The following is a 24,690-nucleotide window of genomic DNA, read 5'->3' on the forward strand; positions in this document are numbered from 1 at the left end:
TATTTTATTGATATTGAATTATTATTTATCGTAAATTTCTTTTTACAATCAGAGGTTAATAATTATTAATAAATTTAAATTAAAAAAAAAAAATAAAGTAAAGAAGGAGATGATATCTGATTCGAACCGATGTGCCTATCCCTTTTAAGATCCAAATATTTCAGTAATTAAAATTTTATTTGACTATAATTCTGGAACCAATGAAAATCAGTACCAGTTATGAAATATCGTTGAAAAGCTCTCAATGAGGGCTTATTACTGCAGTTAAGAAAAAGTCCAAAATCCATTTTTTTTTGGATTTTGGGCTTTTTGGACAGTTTTGCTTCAGTCGACTGCAATCAAAAGGGATCCTAAATCCAAACTTTCAACATCCTACGGCTAATCGTTTTTGAGTTATGCAAGATGCATATGTATGTACAGACGTCTCGCCGAAATTAGTCAAAATTGATTTTTCGATTGAAATCTGAAAACCAAAATTTTTCGCGATCACAATAATTCTTTTACTTCGTACAAGGAAGTAAAAAAAACAATAGAATTTTCCTGCTCAAGATTCCTTTGCCCTCCCCAAAAAATCGATAAAATATTAAAAAAAATTGCAATCAATCACTGTTAACTATTGTAAATTAGAAATTTTTCTTTAAAGTGTATCCTGATACGTAAAAATTTCAAATAGAGGATAGTTTTTACCTAAAAAAAGGAAAACTATATAAAATAGTATTAAAATAATAAACGTATACCAATGTCGAAGTGAGTATAATATGTTCATATGATGACAAAACGATTCAATCGATTTTGAGAAGACAAGAAAATATTTAAAATAGAGTAGAATCATGTCTCTATCTGTAGTAATATATATTTTAATAAAGTTTTAAGAACTCCAACTCCGTTATATTTTACCTATATTCTATGAACACAGATGAATCATTTATCCAGTAAGAAATTCTAAGCCTGCCCAAGATTCGAACACAAAATATTTTCGGATTAAAAGTAGCTAAAATACTACTCTACCGACGGGATTAGTGTAATGTTAATACAAACAGAAAATATCGGATAATGTAAAAATTTGACATTTTTATCATTATTTTGATTATAAATTTCATTTTTCATATGAACTTCATCCGTGTTAAATGAATACTTTCTCTAAATCAAGTGATATCTTAAAATTTGATTGTCATACCACTTCTTTTTGCCTTAATCAAATAAATTTTTTAAAGACATTTTTCTAAGATTACATAATTAAATTTTCACGATCAAAAAGTAAAATAATTTACAATCCAATGGAAATAATTAATGTCAAGAAATTGATAATCTTAGGTGTATATTTGTAAAACTAATGGTAATTGAAAAATTAACGTCTGTCAGTCTATTTAAAAAATTGTAGATTATACAAGAGAAAATAATGAGATAACAACCTTGAATAACATATAGATTAGTTATTAGGTTTTTTTTTTTAATAAAGAATTTTCTTTATTACATTTAAACTTCTTGATAAATTACTGAACTAATTAACGAATTAAACGTTGTTGACATTTTTGAATTGGTTCATAATGAATAAGTATTCAAAAGATTTTAGAATAATAGTTAATTAATATTTATCGACCTACTGAAAAGCATTTTTTAATATTCCCAATTTTGTATTTTATATTTTTAACGAAAATATCAATTTTTTAATTATTTTTATAGTAAAAATATTTCCACTGATTATCTCTTGGTAAATTTAATTTCTATACGCTTCTGAATTATTCGATCCTTTAGGTAATCAATTGTTTTTCCTAACCAGAAGTTAAACCGTTGTAATTTAAAAGTTTATGAAAAATCACATTATATTTGGTAATTAACTTTTATTTCTAAACTTCTAAAAATTTCCCACCGAAACAGAAGCCATTATTTAAAATATTTCAAAAGCATTTATAGAAAAATCATGGGAAGTGAAAATATTTAACTGTATTTCGGCACTATCATCTTCAGGAATTATTGCCCGAGACTGAAAATTAAAACGCGATATATTCTAGCCATATAATTAACTTTATACTGATAAGACCTACAATTGCTTTTCACAACATAATAATTTTGATATCAATGAACGTTACTGTGAACACTGTTTATTGATTTAAAGTTGTTATTATTTATTTGCGGCAGTTGCACGATTATTACTATACAACTGTAAGTAACATAATTATTTTAATTTTATTGTAAATCAAATAGTATATTAAATCTGTTTAAAAAAAAATCTGATGTGGACCATGACTTCCTTGTACGCCTATTAAATTACATATACACATTTTTTTCTACACTTCATTTAAACTTATTTCATTTGAAAGTGGGATACGATCCTTCAATTCTTTAATAAAGTGGACAGTTACACAGAAAAATGGTCATAAAAATTTCCTTAGCATTTTATATTAGTTTATATATTAATTTTGTTTCACGTCGCTGGAGTATATTATGTGGTAGAAGTGAGAATGTATCGGATCCGCAACCATACACGAATCGGTTCGAATCCGACTTCTTATACATATATTTCTTTTTTTTAAATTTAAATATATTGAATTATTAATAATTATTAACCTCTAATTGTAAAAATTTTTGAATTAAAATGAAAAGTAGATAAAATTTTATTTCACTAATAACTTCTGATTTTTTCATATTTTCTTTATTTATATTATTGAGTTATTATTTATGTTAAAAAAATTTTACAATCAGAGGTTAATATATAAAATAAATCAATATATTTAAATAAGAAAAAAGTAAAAGAAAATCCTTGTATATGAAGTCGGATTCGAACCGATGTGCCTTCCCCTTGTAAGATCCAAATATTTCATTAATTAAAATTTTATTTCGTTATAACTCTGGAACCAATGAATATAAGTACCACTTATGATATATCATTGGAAAGCTCTTAACGAGGGATTAATACTGCAGTTAAGAAAAAGTCAAAAATCGAAATGTTTCAAAACTGAAATCACCTGTATACTCATTTTTGGCCCAGTCGATTGCAATCAAGAGGAGAGGTGCACAACGTACGTACAGACGTCACGCCGAAACTAGTCAAAATGAATTCAGGGATGGTAAAAATGGATATTTCCGTTGAAATCTGAAAACCGAAATTTTTCGCGATTACAGTACTTCCTTTACTTCATACAAGGAAGTAAAAATGGAAGAAGGGGATAAAGGGAATTTTATGATTTATGATTGGGTGTTGATTATTTGTTGATTACTACCTAGCAAATAATACTAAATAATTCTTAGAATAATAATTTAAAAAAGTGACAGTATAATCTTTAAATAAAGAATAGTAGGTAGTTCAAAAATCTTTTTTTGAAAAGTGAATTACGTACGTAAGGGAAACATGATACTTAACATGTAACATGATACATATAAGTATTTGATACTTATAATAACTACGAGTAAATGATAAATCCTAACAAAAATACTGGAACCGATATATGGAAAAATGAATACGTCCAGAAAATACTTCATGTAGTAAAAACTAATTGAGATTTTCATTTTTAGATGTTTTATCTAATTTAACCAGAAATGCTCAAGAATAGATGCTTCAAATAGCTCCAGTTTTAAATGTTAATAGATCACTAAAAAGTAAAAAAAGTAATGAAAATTTGAAAGTGTCCGGTGTGTCTAATACAGATTTGTTTAATGGGGAACCTTTTTTGGCTGCGTCCTTTGTCCCGAAGTAAAGTTTATATGTAATTTTGTCACATTTTAGGTTTAGCAGATCAAGATTTGTTTTATTTAAATTCAAATTCCACCAACAATGGCTGGAGACTGAACCTAAGATCCGAAAAGTTACAGTTAAACCAATTAAGCTGTCAACATGAAAAGCTTTAATTTTGGAACTACCTGACACAACCACTAAGAAGGGATATGAAAAATATGAGTAATAGAAAGAATCTAGAATAAAAATTTATATTATGATAATTAAAATGCATGGGGAGAAAGTAAAAAAAAAAAAATATTTGAAAAGGAGAAAGCACAGAAATCTGTACTACGATTGAAATTTTCATCATAATAAATAAAATAAAAATAAATACAGATTATGACGATATGATGGTATATATTTTACATTAAGAAACATGAACAATAGAAAATTCAAATAGTCAAAAGAATAAAAGATATTGGAAGCATATTTAAAACAGGAAGAGTTAAAGATTTTAAGACTGATGTTTTTACAATAGAAACAGGATACACATTAGAAGATTATTAGCTATATTATAAAAATAAATTGCTTTTTAAGTTACAAAGAATTAACTAATAACATATTGAATTTATATTGTAATGTAAAAAAGGCCACTAAAATCGACCTGACAAAAACTTATATATATATATATACAAAATATATATCATTCACATCATTGGTTACATACCGAATACTTTTCTTGAACTCTTCAAATTTGCCACTAACAAAATAATTTTACCAATGCAAGCAGAAGAACAAAACACGGCTCAAAACGGCTGTAACTGGCGCAGTAAGGTAGCTCCGAAAAGATATTACTAAACAAAACAGCAGAAATTAAACATACATTTTTATACTCTGTTAAATTTTATGCTTTATGTCGTGTGATACTTACTTTATAATATCTAGGTATTTTCTTTTCAATTTTTCTAATATCAAATTCTAATCCTTTTTAAAAAGTGATTCTGTTTCACCTTATTTATATTTTTATATTTACAGGTTTATTCAATTTTTTAAATTCTATTTTAATCAGTATTTTCATGACTATTTTATGGTAATAACTTTTGTATAAATAATATCCAATAATAACAATTCAAAACAGTCATAATAATTGGTTCTCGCGTGATGCGATAACAAACAAATAGACAAACTTTATATGTATGTATATACACATTTCCGTGATCTGTTAAATCGAGAGTGTACCTTGTGCATGCAAAAGTTAGCTTTCAACTAACTAACAAATACTCCCTTTGAATTTTTATATTTGAAAATCGGACGATTATTTGCAAAGATATAATAAGAACACCCATTGCACCTTCCAAAACAGCGTCCCAGGAGCATCCCGTTTGTTACCAGTTGATGGTGATGATTGGTCTAGCCTTCCTTGGTACTCGCATATCATCAGTCTAGCCTCACACGCAGTCCCCACGGGAGCCCATTATTGTGAAACAGACATTTTAAAAATCTATTTAATATTACCTTATTTAACGGTAATTTAGTTCTATTATTTTTGAAATATTATTCAATCGACTGATTTGAATCATTCAGTTCAAACCCAGCTCACACAGTGATAGAGACTTACAGTTCACAGTTCATTAATTTAATTCATTAAAGTTTTTTCTTCAACCGGAACATCTCCACTGCTAGATATATATTTTTTTCGAGACGAAATATATCTAAAAAGCTTCTTAGTTATGCCACGAAACATGGGTGAAAATTTGGCTGCAATTGATCGAGTAGATTTTTTGTTTTATCTCGAACAAACAAAAGCCCTCTTCCTCTTTATATAATAGTATAGATATATGAATAAAGGAAAAAAAATATATACAAACGGTTTTAAATTCCTGTTAGAGAAATTATCCTTTTATCATTAATGTAATTTAAAAGTATGATTCCGTTAACGTTAAATTCATCCAGTTAACGTTAAATTCAATAGCCATTCTATAAGCTGTAGAACTTTTAATGTTACCTGGAATCATGCTTTTAAATTATATTAATGACAAATAGATGAGTTTTCAAACAGGAATTAAAAACTGTTTTATGTATGTCTATTTCCTTTAATATCTGGCCTTTTTTATAGATTTAGAAAGCACTTTCATATTGGCAATTGGTATAAATAATATTCTCACTTAACAAATATCAAAGCTTATTCATAAGGAAATAAGTTATTAGTTCCCTAACATAAAAAAGGTAAATAATAAAATTAATCAATTTTTTTTTAAAATGAATGTAAATAATTCAAAAAAAAATTAATAAGATTAAAATAATAAATAAGTAAATAAACAATTAAAAAAGCTAACAAAGTATTACTCGATTTTTCCGACTATTAATAATAAAAATTAAAGGAATTAGAGCCAAAAAACAAAGAATAGCGTATATATTTTTTTAAGTGGGGAATAAATTCTAAGAAAAATTTTTCTAAAAATATTTATATGTAGGTTAAGCTTAACAAATTTACTTAAGTGAAGTTTTCTCTAAATCTAACATTCCCTTGAATAAAAGCTAAAATAAGAAAAAAAAATATTCTACATTTGAAGTCCCAGGTATATAAATTAAAAAATTTGCAGGCATTTTTCTTGATAACTTAATGTAAAGTATAAACTTACAAAAGATTTTTGAAAAATATTTTACTGGTGGGAGAGCAGAAAAAAAAAAAAATTTGTTTTTTTTTTGTTTTTCTGTTTAAATTAAAATATTTCAATTCTAAAAGTTGTGGGGTTTGATTTTTTTTAAATTGGATTATTTAAGTATGCATTGTATGAAACAAATTTGCCTCTGAAGAAATTAAAAATGAATATTTTGGCAATATCCCTTCACCCCCTTAACAAATTTTGAAAAACAATTAATATGTTCAATGCCCCACATAGAGAAATATTATAGCCAAATTTGAAGAAAATAGGTTCGATCAATCCTGAGATAATAAGTTTTAAAAAAGGTGAACTATTCAGTTAAAAGCAGTGTGACACATACATACGTTTTTTGTCTAGATGATCTAACTAGGCCCTAAAACGTATTTGCAAAAAACTTGATACTTTACTTTTGACATGATATATATATATATAGCTAAATATAACTATCTATAACCTTAACTATATATAATATAATATAATAATATAACTATATAAAAATATATAGCTAACATAGCTGTATATATCATAGCTAATCGAGTTAAATTCGCCGGGAAAGTAAAAAGCAATAAATAAAGTTTTTTTTTCATTTTTTACATTATTTTATATTATGTACAGTGTACATTACTTTACGAAGGATACATTTTTAGCCCTTTTAAGAAAGTGAAGCGTACAATTCGGTCAGTTTATTGGTTATTCCGTAAAAAATAAAGATAAAAAGCGTAAGTGGATGTATGACATATTAAACAGTTAACTATTATGAATGAACTTTTGAACCTGTCGATAATATATATGTTCAAGTGTAGTAAAACTATTATGCTAAATATTGTTATTCAAAACGTTAACGGTACACACCATTAACATACAAATAAACCAACCAACCTGTAATAAAGTAGAAGTAAAAAACAAGATAAATGAGCTAAAGATGTATGACGGAAACGACAAAAAAAAGAAAACTAAATTTGCGGTATGTAAAATGACTCCTTTTGTATATTTAACATATATAATATTTATTAATAGATAATTTTGACATAATAAACAAAAGAATTACATTAAACTATACTAGTTAACTAGCAGAGGTGTTTTGTATTTCTATTGTTGACCCAGAGCCAGAAGGAGCGAGAGTTTATAGCAAGGGTTAGCTGATAATAACGGTACAAGAAGTGCATCGAGTATCAAATAACAACTGACTGTTCAAGACATCGTTTCCTACACGTTTTTACTGCTCGCCGCTGTGACCACAACTGGCCGGCATGGATCGTCATCTCTCCTTTAAATTCTGGTTTTGTTTTTATATGATAATCGCCCCTCTATTACAGACATCATTGGGTCGCGGTCTACCCACCGTTGATCCAGGTCAGTAAATATAGTCTTATTGGTCAAATTAGAATAATTTATTATTAAGATTAAACTATGTGTAATAATTCTGCAATTATTTAAAATTGTACTTTATTTATAGGTATTAAAATAATAGTGGACACATATCTGAGCACAAGGAAGCATAAATGAATTTCTAACAAAAATATGTAATATTCTAAATATAAATCCAGTGAAGTATTAAAATTAAAAACAAAAATACAGTCCAAAAAAGGAAAAAAAATTGAAATGCAGTGTATTATCTTATTGTTAAATATAAGTTTACTCCGAGTATAATTTTTAGTGAGAGACTTTATTAAATTTAATAAACTATATTAACAGTAATAATAAACTTTTTAATTTCTTTAGCACTACATATTTCATTTACATAAAACTTTAATATACATGTGTAGCGCACATGTACTAGCAAGCTGCATTTATGTTTGTACTAACCGTAATTTCATAAGAGGAATTGAATATTTAATTTAAAAAACCTGATGTGGACACCACATGACTTCCTTGTACGCCTATTAAATTACATACACACATTTTTTTACAATCAGAGGTTAATAATTATTAATAAATCAATATATTTAAATTAAAAAAAAAATTATAATAAAAAAGGGAATGAAGTCGGATTCCAACCGATGTGCCTTCCTCTTGTAAGATCCAACTATTTCATTAATTAAAACTTTATTTCACTATAACTCTGGAACCAATGAAAATAAGTACACTTATGATATATCGTTGAAAAGCTCTCAATGAGTGCCGATTACTGCAGTTAAAAAAAGTCCAAAATCCAATTTTTTTGGATTTTGGATTTTTTTTAGACACTTTTAGTTCGGTTAATTGCAATCAAAAGGGGAGGTACACAACTAGATGTTACATCTATCCAAAATTCAAAATTTCAACATTCTACGGCTAATCGTTTTTGAGTTATGCGAGATATATGCGTACGTACGTACAGACGTCACGACTAGTCAAACTGGATTTAGGCATGGTCAAAATGAATATTTTTGTTAAAATCTAAAAATCGATTAATCGCGATAAATCGAAACTTATCACGATCACAATACTTCCTTTACTTTGTACGAGGAAGTAAAAATAGTCTTGCGCAGTTCTGCGCAAGAAAACCCACTTTTCATTATTCGACGTAGTTGCTATTCCGCAGTTAGAAACGCACTGATTTTCAGAATACAACACACTACATACGTTCAATTAACCAGTAGACATTACACACAATCAAGTTTCCATTTATTCACCACTTTTATTCACTGTATAAGCGCGTATAAAAAATACACAACTTTACAGTCGACATAACCACAAATTTCTTCGACCTTAAATTGAACGTTACTCAAGAACTACAATTTTCATAAAATTTTCACATTCACAACTTCAGATACACTCAAAACAAAGAAAATTCATTCTCACCCGACTTCAACCATGCGACCAAAAGTAATATCCTACTTTTCTTCGAAAAGACGTCAAAAAATTTCGAGTTTTTTGGCTTGTCGTACGATGAACGGATCATTTTACAAAACTCAAGCGCATTGTTTGGGGAAAAATTCAGACGTTCCTTTCATGCACATTATAGAACCCCCGTATGTAAGTCAAAACTTTGTAAGACATTTTACGACTTAATACTGAATTCTTAATTTCACTGTTTAATTCTCAATTCTTAAACTCACTGGTGATCATTCAGAAATGAGTATTTCTTTAACATTTTTTGAAATATAATTTTAAACTCAAATGGTGTGTGTGTGTTCACAAATAATAAAAATATCACTTGTAACGGACTTTGCCCCAATATCAACTAGAATAAATTAAATAAGTATTATTAAATATAGCAAACTTAGTGTTATAAAATCCATAGCTTCTGTATTATCTTTCCATATTTAGTTTGATGGAAAATATATGAAATTGTGTTAAATTTAATAACGATAAAAAAAGTAAGTTTTTTCATAAATCTATAGCTGTAGCAATAATGAAATTGACCTTAGGCTACTACTACAAACGGTACTTTTCACAAAATCCAGCATATGCTTATGTTGTACAGAGAAGATATAACTTTCTATCTTGCACAAAAACTACAAATATGTTTCCCAGTATTTCATAGAAAGTACCCGAATTTCTGGATTAACAAAACTGCATTTTGAAGGAACTAACACTATGAAAAAAAATAAAATCGATAATACAAATATTAGAATAACATTTTTACGGTTTTAATATTTGCTACATTTAATTAAAGAAATAAATTTTATAATAATAAAATCACAAGTTCATTTTTAAAGGTATCGTTGTCAAATTAAATAACACAAAGAATTTTTTCTGACCAGCTGGCCTTCTATCTTAAATTACCAACAAAAATATTTATTAAATTAAATAAAATTAAAGATACTATTTCCACCAGAGTTTATTACAGTCCTTTGTATTCATAAAAAATACATATGCAGGCATAAAATTATATACGTAACAAGTTGGTGTCTGAATTTTTATAGAATTTTTAATTATTCACAAAAATACGTATGCATAATATTTAATATATCTAATATAAATTATATACTCGTAATAATATATTATATAATATATTTGAAGAATCTTAATAATATATATATATATATTACAATAAGTATAACAACATTCCTGTTAATTAAGAAAAGAATTATACAATATTAATTCGTTATATCTGATCATTTGTGTAAAAAATCTTATCAGATCTTCCCACAAGCCAGATCACGTTCCCACAAATGGACAATTAGATACCACGTGCTTATCTGTACATACACACACTTACGGACTACTTAAACGAGTTCATTAATGTATAATTTATTAAAAAAATGTTTCAAATCAACGAAGTACATAAAATTTAAAAAAATAAAGGCGTGAAATTATAATATTCATATTTTATTACATTATACGAATCTACGAAAAAAACAAGATCTCATAGAATATTTAACAAAACTTATCCCAGCTTTATTTTAATATATAAATTTTTAGTGAAACAACTAGCGGGTCAGGGCTCGCTTCGCTTCTCCTTCCCGTCTAGCCTGGAGGCGGAGTCCCTAATCCTCGTTGTGTTTATTATCCTCATGGTTGTAAGGATATCACTGACTAAAAAATAACAATTAAAGCTCTCTTTCCTCCAACGTTCCGTGGTTTTTTTTTTACGTAGAAGCGCTGATACGCTCCTGCTAGAGACCAAGTTACAACTCAACTCTGGGCAAAGCGCTCTTGGTCAACAGCTAACCGAGAATCCATACACTTCATTTTTTCCAGAGGACAAACTCTCATTCTTTTAGCAGTCTTTGAATAATAAGAAAGATTACTTCTCTTTCTTGAAAGCATATTTTTTTAACTTTTGACAGTATCGATAGCCAAAATAAGCGATCAAAACTCATAAAGGTTCGCTAAATGTGTTTATTTAAGCCAATTACAATATTAATAATAATAAACTAATAAAATATTACATTTTTTAAATGTTAAAATTATTTTACAGCTAAAGAAAAAGTAATCATTTCAACTCATTGTTAACATATTAAAAGAAATATAATGAAGTAAAATTTATTTTACTTTTATTTTTTAATATATTAACCACCTTAGGAGTATCGTCATAATTTTAATTGGAGATAATGTCCAAGTCTCTAAGTTATAAATCTGCAAAGTTTTGTTAAAATCTGTCCAGATGTTTTTCCGTGATGCGTGAACAGGGACGACCCTATTTATCGTTTTATTATATGTATCGAAGAAGATAATGAATACTGTTTAATACAAACAATTTATACATTACATAGTTCAAGTCACTTCTTTAAAAGTGCTTTCCTTTTACAGTTACGGAAAAAACTGTGACTGATAAGTAAAGATGCAGGGTAAAGTGAACAATAGGTTAATTATTCTAGATTAATATTTACCAAACACCAAAGAACTAAACAAGAGATAAATATTAAAAAATTAAAAAATACGACTGCCAAAAAAAAAAAACAATGTTGACAAAAATTGTTCTTTAATATAGAATAATTAAAGAGCGTGCGTGTGGCAATTTTATATAATGTATAATTGTTTTTTCAAATTTTTTAAATTTGTTTAAACATACTTATACATATTTATATAAACTTTGACATTCCCGGTAACGTAAGGATTTCAACGCGGTGGTGATACATCTAAATTGGTTCAGCCGTTGAGCTGATACGGTGGAACATACATACACCCTAAATACACTAAACTCCTTTTTGGTCAGTTCTATAATAAAAAAAAATTAATGTCTTAACATATATAAAAATAATTTACCCTGATTCTATAACATTAATTTTGAAAACAGATCTAAGATAGCTACGGGGTAAATTATTTATATGAGAATAAATACTAATAAATAGGAGAAAAAACTGGTGATTCTTACTGTAAAACTTAATCAATTTTTTCATTTAGAAATTTAAGATTTTATACTCATTAATACGTTATTATAATTTATAATATTTGAAAAATAAAAATTGGGAATATTCTTCTTACTAATTTAAAAATGATTTCAATCATCTGGTTCATTAACTTAAATTTCATAGACTTACAGAACTTATTTTACCTTTTTTTTGAAAAAGATTGAAACATAAAACATTTTTGTACTTTAAAAGTTAAAAATCGTTTAATGCAGAAGTTAAAACTAAATTAACGGCTTGGCTTTAAATTAAAGATAAATATATATAATCGGTAGAAATTTTAAGTTTGTATACTATTGTGTAAGGTTTTAAATGAAAATTTACCTCCTTTTTTAGAATATTCTGGAAATCCAATGTAAAGCAGATAGGGTAATTTTATGCAAGCGTAAAAAAAAGTTAAAATGAGATTTAAAAGTCAAGGTCTAATTGACGGGAAGCAAGTTTATTATGATGTTGGAAGTTCATTGTTTAGATGGTATGGTTGAGTGTACAACAAATGATTTTTGTTAATTTATTCAGCTGTTTTTATTTAATCAACTGTAGATATATCAAAAACTAATATAAACACCAGGGTATAAAGTGGTAAAAAATCATAAACCTTTAAGCTCATTAGATTCAAAGTTTTAAAAATCTGATCTTATATTTATTTATGTTAGTATGAGGGTGATTTGGAGTGATAACAGTGAAAGGTTCAGACACTCACAATAGATTGTTTATTCTGATTTAACTTAATCTAATTTAGTTTATTTGTTGTTTAAATTTACATAAAATAAATATTATTTTTTTAAGTCGAATTTAACATACGAGTAGTTGTTACTTTATCACATCAAACATTTTCTGTTATTTCGTCTAATAAAAGTGAAATAATATTATTATATTTTTCATTTTTAAAAATAAATGAATAGAAGTAAATGTAGCATATTGCTAAACAAAAAAAAAAAAAAAAAAAAGTATGGCCATATTAGAATTTAAAATCTATCACTATACACGATTCTATATTTTCAGAAGATAAGGAATTATCTAACAGCCTATTTTTGTACCCACAAAATTTATTTTATCATTTCAAGGAGCTCTAATAAAAAGATTTATATGTTAATCAAGTATATATATAAGAATAACAGCATAAATATTTAACTATGATTATCAGCTTAATATTTTACTAAAACCAACCAATCTCTTTTGATATTACTATAAAAGAAGTTGACTTGAAAACTTTTAAAGAAATCTTTAAATATATATTAAAAATACTTCAAAAATTTTTTATTGCTAATGTTTCAATCTGTTCAACTAGAGAACAATAAGCAATCCTCCCATGACCCAATGAAATGAGGATATGTATGACATGTAAAGGAGGTGTAGTTTTGTACAGATTCAAGCCGACCATTTCTGACTTGTGTGATTAATTGAACCCCAACCACTATACTGGATATCACCAATATCCATCATCTAATATTCAAATCCGTATTAAAACACAACGGTAAAAAAAATACGACAATTATCGGATTTATTTCTTCTTCTGATTTCTTCTCTTTTTGTAAGATCAACAGTATTATTTAATGACGCTTTTTATTTTAAATATGCTAAAATCAGACTGCGAATTTATTTAGGATATGACACGATTATATTGATTAAATTCAGGAAATTTACTTTTACGATAAAAGATATACCACACCTTAGAAAAGTTGGCTGGGGAAATTTACATTTGACCTCTTCAATAACACCTAATTTGCATGTATAATAATAATAAATTAATTCCAGATTACTGGAGAATCACAAAAATATAGAGCTTTATTTATGAAACGGAAAATAATTTAGTCTAGATAATTAAATAAACAGCTTTACAAATTAGCATTAAGCCTAAAGGATTGTTACTACGCACTAAATCAGTTGACAACCTCCTAATGAATGAGCACATCTGCTTTGTAAAGAATACTATTTATTTAATTCTCACTTGCTGTCTCCTTCGTACTTTGTTCCTCTCTTAGATTTTTCAAAAAAACATAGTTCCTTTTTTTTATCCCAATTTATCATATTGTCCTACAGTTGAATGTATGCGGAATTCGCATTAATTTTAACTTCCTTATTTTCAGACAGTATTTGAATTGGTTTGGTGTTATTGACCAAATAATAAGATTCTATGATGATAACAACAGATGGCCTACTTTGATTGAAGTCAATGTTAACAATGTTTATATTCATCATTCATACTCCACAAATACTCATAAACCTACATGTACGTAGTGAAAACAGATACATCTTAATTTTCTTTTCATTTATATACATAATCCTGCAGTTAGAACTAATTAATTAATAATAATTATAATTTAAAAGTAAAAATCTAAGTGATAAGAAAAAATGTTGCAGTAGTACAACCGAAATATTATTGCAAAAAAAGAATATTAATACAAAAAAAGAACTACGATAAGTGGTTACTAAAACAAACTGGAAAAGTAGAAAGCGGTCGAAAACCGCTTAAAAATAAATATATATAAATCTAATATTCGATGACCATTGGCTATTTCGATTTTCAAATAATATCAGTAAATAAAATAGATAAAAAATTAATCAGTCATAAATAAGAAATACAATACAGTACAAAACGAATACTTATACCAGTATATAAAAATATAAACAACTTCTGATCACAAATTAAGTACTGATTTAGGTAATCCCAGTTAAAAGCGTAAAGTTCTTTTAAAAAAATATTAATTTTCAATTCGCACTATCCAAGACTTACTACAAGCCCATAAAATATAGTTCGATAAGATAAAATGTATCTTTTAATAAAATATAATCAATCAAACAAATATATTCCCATAAAAAATTTAAGGGAAGGGAAAGTTTCACAAAAACGTTTTTGTAAATTTATAATTCTAAAGGTTTGTTAGATATTTATCCCCTATCATCATTCAACAATGAAGTTTCTATATCTCTGTTGATATAGTAACTTTCCCAACTGCAGTTTATTACGGAACAGTTTTTAAACTTTCTTTTGTGATATAATTTACGAGATCAGTTTCCAGGCAATATTCGGCTGCGGACAATTTATCCGTTGTTCTGTATGTATAATCAACCAAATGCTCCTTTTTTCTAGTTTTAACCTTTTTTTTTTTGTTTTCTCCTACGTTTTATAAATTGTAATTATTGTCTTATTATATTAATTTTTAAATGTTTATTTTTTCCACGGGTTTAGTTTTATTATTTAGCAATTCCGAGGAGTTTTTAGACGCAGCTGTGGTAACGTTTCAGCCAATACTTATTTTTATTTATTTTTTATACTAGAGGAAATACTCGTTTTTTAGGTATTGCTTATTTATTTCTCAAATATTATTTTTTCATTATAATTTTTTAAAATTTATTTATTATATTAAAATAAATATTTATATTATCTAATGATAGGATTGTTTAAATTAAATCAAAACAGCCATACGGTTTAAAATGTAAGTAATTTTATTTGTTAACGGTTTTTGAATGCTTTTTTCCAACCGAGTGTCGAAAATGGATCAAATTCATATCATTTAGTTCATACATTAATTAAAAAAAAAAACAAAAAAAAAAAACAAAAAAAAAAAAAAAAAACATTAACGGTCGATTCGTGGCGAAGTTAATACTATTAGTTAAGGCAGAACAATGTATTCTATTTATAAACATACATAACACCTCATTTTTATCTGAATTGAAGGTGTAAAAACCAAGCCACCAAAACATACGTAAACATAGAATACGACGAATTAAACATTTAATTCATATAGATATAACATTAACAGTAGTAGTAATCTTCTAATCTAAAGCCTAATTTCAGCATTCATCATTTTATATTCAATAGCTAACAATTTTAATCTTGTAAAGAAAACTGCAAAAGAAAATAATGACAAAATTTCTCATCAGTGGGATTATTATTTCTTTGTTTTATCAATCAAATAAAATATTCACCGTAATAACTACAAAAGTCAGAATTTTCGTATTAAGGCACAATCCACTAAGGAACTACTACACCTGTTCGTTTCCTAAGGAAAAAATAGTACACTAATAGAATGAAACTGTATTTTTAATGAAGTTAACATTATTAAATTTATAACAAAACTTTTAATTACAATGAATCAATTTTAGTTTTGTAATAGTTTTCTTGCTTTTAGTGACCTTTTAATAGATTTTCATTTCTTACAATTATATTTTCTTAACTAAAGTTATTTTTATTTTTTTTATTCAGGTTTTAAGCGCTTATTTTGCGCAGCGCCCTTGTTAGATATGTACAAACCCGTTTACTGAAACATGCTCTGTTCCTAGGAGATTAAAATTCAAATTTTATTATAAGCATATTGGGTATAGTATATTTCATAATTTTTTACACGACTTGTTTTTATCATATCTTTAATCAGGTCACGAGTAGATTTAATATGGAAAAAATTATGCGGCAATTTATTTTTAACTAACCTTCTATCAGCACAGTAGGAGATCTGAGGTTTTAATTTCTAAATTCATGAACAATATATTTTTTAAAAATATTTATAATCTTATTTTTAATAGTTTTATAGAAATATTTGTGATATTTACTGTACGATACGAAGTAAAAAAGTGTTCTGTTAACAGGATTGTTCGTGATATCTGGTGTTGGAACATGCGGTGGTGGAGAAGGCTATTGTTTATTAGGACTAGATTGTACACTGGATGAAGATTTTGTACCCGATGATGAAGAAGGTCATTGTGACGGATTGAAATCAGCTTTTACACCGAGTGCACATTTTGTTTGTTGTAAGGATACAAATAAAACAACTATACCGGTGATTAATTTCAAACCGAAACCTGGAGGAATATTATCAACATCAATAATACCAGAATCAACAGTAATTCCAAATGAAGATGATGAAAATGAAATCGATATTAATAATGTTATATCAAAAATAGCAGAAACAATAAATTCTTCTATACCAAATAATAATATTATTAATAATATAACACGTGAGTCACAACCTGCTAAACTAATTGAAAAAGAAACAATTAATAATTCTGAAGAACAATTAACAATTGATAATAAAGAAGATGCAATTGAACAAGTACTTTCTGATGAAGAAATGTTATTAACGACAGAATTACCAACAAATTTTGAAGTAGAAGATATGACGGAAAATTATGAAAACAAAATGAAAAAGGGAGAAACCAAAATGAAAATGCACGATGTCTCATTAAAATCAGATGAAGTGTACGGTTCCGGAGAAGAATCATTGACTGGTGATGCCGAATGGATGGCCGTACCGAGTGAAGAACATTTGATGAATCACAATGAAGATAAAACCGAAAAAAATAATAACTCTGAAAATGATAACAATAACAATATTAGTAATCCTAGCGAATCAAACGAAAATAATGTAGTACCAGTAACGCAAGAGGATGATCGATTTGAAAATAATGTGAAAATTGGTAACGTTATAAAACAACAGGAAATGGATCAAGGTTACAAAAAAGATGAAAACAAAAACGGCGAGGACGTAACCGATAATATTAAAAGTAGTGAAGCGGCCACATTAAATACGGATATTCATGTATATAACCAATTCGACATGACGAACCCTACAACTCCAATTTCTACCATAGAACCGGCAATTATGATTAATGGGGATAGTATACATAAATCGACTTCCCAACGACCCGATAAAGCAAAAGAACCAGATACACCTTTAAAACCATCTACTAATGATTCAAATTCAGTTATTACAAATATTGATAAACCGTGCGGTATATCAGCTAGATGTATAAGTCTCGTTCGTTTCACATACAAAAAAAATCCAATTTGCTATGGAAATCCGTTGCACAATGATTGGATTGTCACGTCTGCATCTTGTGCGTTAAGGTAAGGTAATCCATTTAACCATTATAAATAATTAAAAAAAAAAAAAATCAAACAAATAAACCACTGGTTACCGTTAAAATAAATTTAACACGAACTTTACATCTACAAGAATCAAATAAGTCACTCTTCATCGCAAACCACCGGTTATGCAAATTAATTTACTTTCGTCGAAAAATTGAACTCTAGTTCTTTTATTATCAAACGTCTTGTACCCGAGCCTTTACATTTGTCCGTTCCCGTAGTATTTCAATCAGATTAATCAGAGACTCATTTTAGTTTTTCAGATGTTATCATTTAAGGTAAAAGGCATTTTTATCGCAATTATGTCGCCAAAATAGTCCCTGTTGAATTTTCAACCAGGTTTTACAGATTTTTTCTTCTTAATTTTATTTTTTTCAAAAACATTTTTTTGAAACATATCTAATCTTTTTTTTTTCAAAAAAAAGATTAGATATCAGGAGTTAAAGTTAAGGGTTAAAGATTTAGAGAAAATGGATTTTGAAATCCTTTCCACTTTTTGGTCTGCCATAATCTTTTAATTTTTTCAGTAAAACAATAAAAAATGTAAGAAAAAAGATCAATGTCTTTTACTGCTACAATTGAACGAAAATGAGAGTGATGGGATGACTTTACTCGCATTTACCTATATTCAGATTTTTCGGAAATACAATTACGTTGGCTACTTTTGAGAGAAGTCATAGGCAAAATTCAGAATTTGACCTAATTTTGGCTAAATTTGGTTTAGTAATTTGGTTTTTAGCTTCTTCATTAATCTGTTTATCAATGAAATCAAATTAATTTTATTTGCAATAAAATCTCTCATCTCTCTCTCTCTCTCTATATATATATATATATATATATATAGAGAGAGAGAGAGAGAGAGAGAGAGTAGTAACATATAGAGAGGAAGATGAACAGTAATTGACATATGAACAGAAAAACATATCTATGTTCTTCATGTCTTACATGTAGAAATATAGACTTTAACTTTATACCAAAGTTCTGTATGCAAAAAAAATATTATTGAATAAAACATGTACTCACATAAATATGTTTTCAATAACATTTTTGAAAGATTTCCTTCATATGGTATGAGGAATTGTTTTTTTAAGAGCTTAGCATATTAACCATTTAATATACTATTTTGAGGAAAAATTTTAGTTACTTTTTTCAATGTATGAAACAGTAGGTATAATCAATTATATAATTAATCCATTATACAGTTTTTAATTATGCTTTACAACGATGGATATTTAACTTTTTTTTAAAGAAAATTCATATACATAACATAAATCTTTTTATTAGCAAATTAAAAAAATTAGAGCATATAAATGTCAATCTTTTTTAATACCCAGCATAAAGTTAATACGTATTACTTCTGTGAATTGTCAGATTCCTTTGTAAATTGTAATTTTTACCATTTAAAAATTCAGAGATAAACTACTATGTATAACTCCAAACAGTTTCATGTTTATCTGCAATTTAATTAGTAATTGCTGTAAACATATAAATCAACCAAAACAAAATATTTCTATTCTTTGTTAAAATAATTTATTATATAAATATTGTAAGAGTTTATCTGGCACCACTGGAAGCTGCAAATTTCTGAAAATTTAAATAAATATTTTTATTCAGGCTAAAGATTGTTTAAAATTATGTTTTTTTAAAACAATAAAAACTTGTTACTTTACTTTTTCCAAATAAATCACTTCTATTTCAGTATTGTATAACTTAGTAGACATTCTTGACAGGTAATGGGTCAAATGATTTAAGTTTCTACAGCAAAAGTTTACATTTTCGTTAATATGTAAGTCAGCTATTAAAAAACGTATACAGTATTATTTTTCTGTGACCTACTTCTAAATAAGTTCATTCTCTAATTTCTATTAAAAGAAAGTTCATTAATATTTTATTCTCACTTCTTGTTTACTGGTTGTGAATGTTGATAAAATGAAAGAGAAAAATCTTTCTATAAAGAAAAATGAAAAAACTGTTTTATTCTACTGTTTGTCAAACATGGCTTATACAACAAATAATAATTGATTTTCTTTCTATTGCTGTCATGAAGTAGTTTTACTTTTAAATTATATAAAAAGTTTAATAGAAAAATAAACTTTTACTATAGCTTTATTTTGCTATTAGAACAAAAATTATTTTTGTTGTTCAAAATAATTTCATACATTTCTAATTCCTGTCTGATTTTAATTAAATAAAAATATTAATCTTTTAATTAATTTCTTTATCCTTATATGTATTTTTGTATACTACACCTTCATCTGCAAGTTTTTATGTACCCTAACCTTTTTCTTTGGTATATTTTACAATAATCAGTTTGTTCTATTAACCAATCGTACTCAATAAAATTAAATCAATAGATCTTTAAACCATTCATTAATATAACAACACTTTTAAGTTTTATTTTGACTGATGTGCCAATTATGTTAAATTTGATGATTAAAGTAGACAAATAAAATGTAAATTGTGCAGCATCAAAAATAGTAATTGTAATAAAATGGTAGTTTCTTTTAAAGTATCTTAATTTAAAGTTCTTGATTAAATTTATTTAATTAAAAAATACACTGAATCTGAACATTATTTCTATTTCCATTTTATTTCTGAGGATTAATTCTATGTATGGGTGCTCAAATCAACCCGTAACTACGGTAATTTATTTTAATTGAACCAGTAAGCAAAAAGGTAACATGGAATTTCATATCAATACAAAAAACCTTTACTTAGACTTGAAACCAGGATCCTGGAGTATCATAAAAAAACGCTGTTACAACTGCTAAGCAGTGATAATGGTGATCTTAAAATTCACCCAATTCACACTAATGTAATGAAAACAGCCATAATTATTATTTGTCATTCTCAATAGCTAAGAGTCAATAAATATATTACACTACAATAATATTTAATAACATTTCCAATGAATTATTGATTGTAATTAATAATGATATTTGTAACTTACACAAGTAATGTATAGTTGTGTAAAGTAAGTAGAAATTCTACTGAATTTTATAATAAAATTAAATGCAGAACTTTTCATGTTTAGCGCTGGCCATTTTATTAGTCTACACTGCACTCATGGCATACATGTATATGAATAAACTTACATTAAATTACAGCTCCTTATGATGGATGTATATACACATAAGTACAAATTGAATTGGCATAGTGTGTGGTTTCACAAATCTTAATAGACCACCAGTGTTCAGAGTGAATTTAGGAATAATTATCATAAATAATCCAATAAAAAAATCAATTTTCAGATACTGTACAATCATTATAATAACCTTTTTTTAAACCTTTGTGTAGCACAAAAAATACCAGGTTAGGATAGCTCTTCAGTTACAGATGAAACAATCAAACAAAAGCATATTCTTACATTTCTAGATCAATGAGATCAACTAAATATACAAACTCAGAACTGAATATTCTCGTCATTAATGCAAACAGATTTTGAAGAAATAACTTCAATTTGAATCAAATGGTACAAGTTACAAATGACATAAGGTCTGAAAGACAGTGACAAAAAAATTGATATGAATTTTACGTTAAATGCTTTGACAGCATAAGACAAAGTTTCTTTTACAAAATTATCAGTGGTGGCTTGTAACTAAAATTAGTGAGGGTGCTGCAACAAAAAATTTTTTTTGGGCCTTTTCAAGGCCATGGTTAAAGTTTAAATATTTTTTAGTATTATTAGATAACTTAATAAAATGTTTGCTTAAAAACATTGTAGTCCAGTGGTGCTTAATTTAAATTTCTATGTACACAGAAACAAATACATAATTAAATTTTACTAATTACCTTCTCTTTCACCCTTCTACCGTGTTTTTGTACAGATTTGGCAATCAAAGAGGCCTTGCTTTTTGCCATCTTCTGATCACTACTGAAAAAACAACTAAACCACTTTCATATTCCTTCCACTGACTAAACTAGGAAGGGAATGAATAAGGTTGTTCCATACACACACAGAGTAAAAAAAAAAAACTACCTCACCCGCACACTAGGGTTGGCACTGCCGAAGTGACAGTGAGTATTTCATAAACTGTGGGATGGCTACTGACATTAAGATTAAGGATTATGTATTGTACAAGTACAAAGAAGGAATTAAAGAAAAAAGGACTCATATTAAATGTTTCAATAATATCAAGTGGAAATACGGGTGCTACAGTTTCACTGTGCCTATATGTGAGCCATCTCTGAAAATTATGTTTTGTGATTATGCTACTTTTCATATGAGAAATGAGATAAATCTTCACAATGGGCCAATAACATCAATATAAACAATGAAACATGTACAGAGCTCACCAACATCTCTGTATTTGTGATATGCCTAAGTGATTTTAAAATGTTGAATTATTTTTAACTTTCATTAGTTACCAAGATATGTTAGAACAATATTTATTTCCAACTATAAACAGAGAATTTATTTTTCAACAAGACAGCTCATCATCACATTTTCATCATGAGATTCACTCTATCTTCAATAGTACATGACTTCTTAGATTAGGATGATGGAACAGAAGTTAGGTCCCTAAAATTGCTGGATTTAACACCCTTATACTTCCTCTATTAGAAGTTATATCATGTAGTTAAACGAAGTTTAAAGTTATTATTTTGAATTTGTTACTTTTTTTGTTATGCAATCACACAATTAGCTTCCATCCTACTTTTTGGAATTATAAAATTTAACATCTTTTTCCCATTTTACATATAAAATTGTAATTATTTATTCATTGCTCTCAATAAAACTTGTAATTTTGATTGCAAGGACTAAAAAAAAATTTCATTCTACTGAATACTGATTGGAATCAACTTTCTTTTATACTAGGAATAAAAAAATTATGTATTGCTTTTGTATTGATCATAAAAAAGCAATACACATTTTTATGAAATTCAAATGAAGCATAAATGGCAAATTTACTGGATTTGCCATAGATAAAGTGATTAGTCTGGTTTTGTATAAGAGCTCTTATGATTATTTTCACCTCCAGTCTTCTATTATTACCAGTCCGACTAACTGCGCATGCTTTAAAAAATTACCCATCAAACAGTTCTTTTTACCAATTTAACAGTCTTTTTTTAATGATTTAACACCAAACTTATTTTTTCTTAGATTATCAGTTCTAATTCAATTATAACAACTATCAAGTGTACACACAAAAAACATATTTACAAATGAATGAAGAAGCTAAGAGCTAAATGTAATAATCTTCAGTTATTACTCCAATTAAATATTGGTAGGGCAAGTTATCTTTCAGCAGATAATGAATGGCTGGTGTTAATATTTTGCAGTAATAAATTATACTGATAGTAGTTCATATTACATAAAATTAATGAAAAAAGTGACATTTACACTAGAAAAAATCTACAAAGGAGTAAAGATTTACTCAAAAAAAAAAAAAAAATTACTGATTTTCTTTTAGAGTTTTAAAAATTTCTTGTATCATAATAATAATAATGATGATGATTTAATACAATTTTTTATAACAATTTACAGGATATTTCGTGTGGGAATGTTCAATGTGAGTGTTGTAACAGATGATGAAGCATCCTGGGGATCTGACGGACATGTGAGAACTATTATTGTTCATGAAAATTATCGAGCCATGGAGAATGAGTTACATTTAGAAGTCAATAACATTGGTATAATAAAATAAAGTTTACTAACATAGTTATCCAATTATCAGACTCAGTTCACTGTAATAGCGCATGCACACATGCACACACATATACAATTGCGTATGTACACACACACAAACAAACAAACAGAACATTTGTTTCAATCTGTAAAATGATTCAAAACACAGTGTCATTGAACTTGATTAATTTGAGTTTTGTCAACAACTACAATCTGTAGAGTGAATTTTTTTTATTCTTAATTATTTTTATGTAAGACATGTTTACTACTGAATTGACATGAAATTAACAAAAGGATTTGATTACTGAGCACCAAAATGCATGAGTAACATTACTCATTATTTATTCTCATGTTACTCACTCTTAGTATTTTTCTTATGCAAGGTAGAAGGATTTCTATTGTATTTTTCAAGAGAAGAAGCTATCAGAAATAGAAATATTGAAATGTAAAGGGTTGGTAGTAAAAGAGTATAATCTAATTATAGTGGGATCAAGATGTGTATCTTAATGCTTAAACTTGCTACCATTTTTATAAGCCTACTTTGTGACAGGAGGATTTCATGTTACATAAATTTGCCCTTATGGAGAAAAATATTTGACACTCAAATTTGAAACAGCAAATTGCTGAACTTTTTATAGCATTTAAAACTGATGAAAATTTTATTATAAGTCTTGTTATTGTTTTTAGTCAAAGTGTAGGTGGCTTGATGAATTGTATTCCTTGAAACAATATAAATGGCAACAAGTAAGTTCCTTTTCCCTTGAAAAAAACATTCAGTACCATATAATGATTAATGTTTCATCCCTCCCAAAAAGAGCAAAATCAAAGTTAATTTACTTTCTTGATTAGTTAATTAACAGTTACTGATGTGTGTAAAACAATATTTAAAATAATCATCAAATCCATAAAAAAACTAAGTAAAATATTAGAATAAAAATAATAAAAGAACTTAGTTATTACAGGTACCACACCTTCTTAAATCTTAATTGAATTTCATCTCTAAGCAAAAATCTGCAACTAAAAAAAAAAAAAAAAAAAAAAAAAAAAAAAAAAAAAAAAAAAATACTAACAAGGACATTATAATATATAGA

The 24,690-nt window shown here is 27.0% G+C and overlaps 1 protein-coding gene across 1 annotated transcript in view; it reads left to right on the forward strand.

The window, feature by feature from the left end:
* The window catches only part of LOC142325076 (uncharacterized), a 49,019-nt gene that overhangs the window by 7,494 nt on the left and 16,835 nt on the right, over positions 1-24,690 (forward strand). Inside the window, exons 2-4 of the mRNA XM_075366402.1 lie at positions 7,426-7,674; positions 16,692-17,949; positions 23,459-23,604. Coding sequence (XP_075222517.1) covers positions 7,572-7,674; positions 16,692-17,949; positions 23,459-23,604 — 1,507 coding nt within the window. The 5' untranslated portion in view covers positions 7,426-7,571. The remainder of the gene's footprint in view (positions 1-7,425; positions 7,675-16,691; positions 17,950-23,458; positions 23,605-24,690) is intronic.

The sequence above is a fragment of the Lycorma delicatula genome, chromosome 5 (assembly GCF_047948215.1).
Source record: "Lycorma delicatula isolate Av1 chromosome 5, ASM4794821v1, whole genome shotgun sequence".
NCBI classification, from domain to species: domain Eukaryota; kingdom Metazoa; phylum Arthropoda; class Insecta; order Hemiptera; family Fulgoridae; genus Lycorma; species Lycorma delicatula.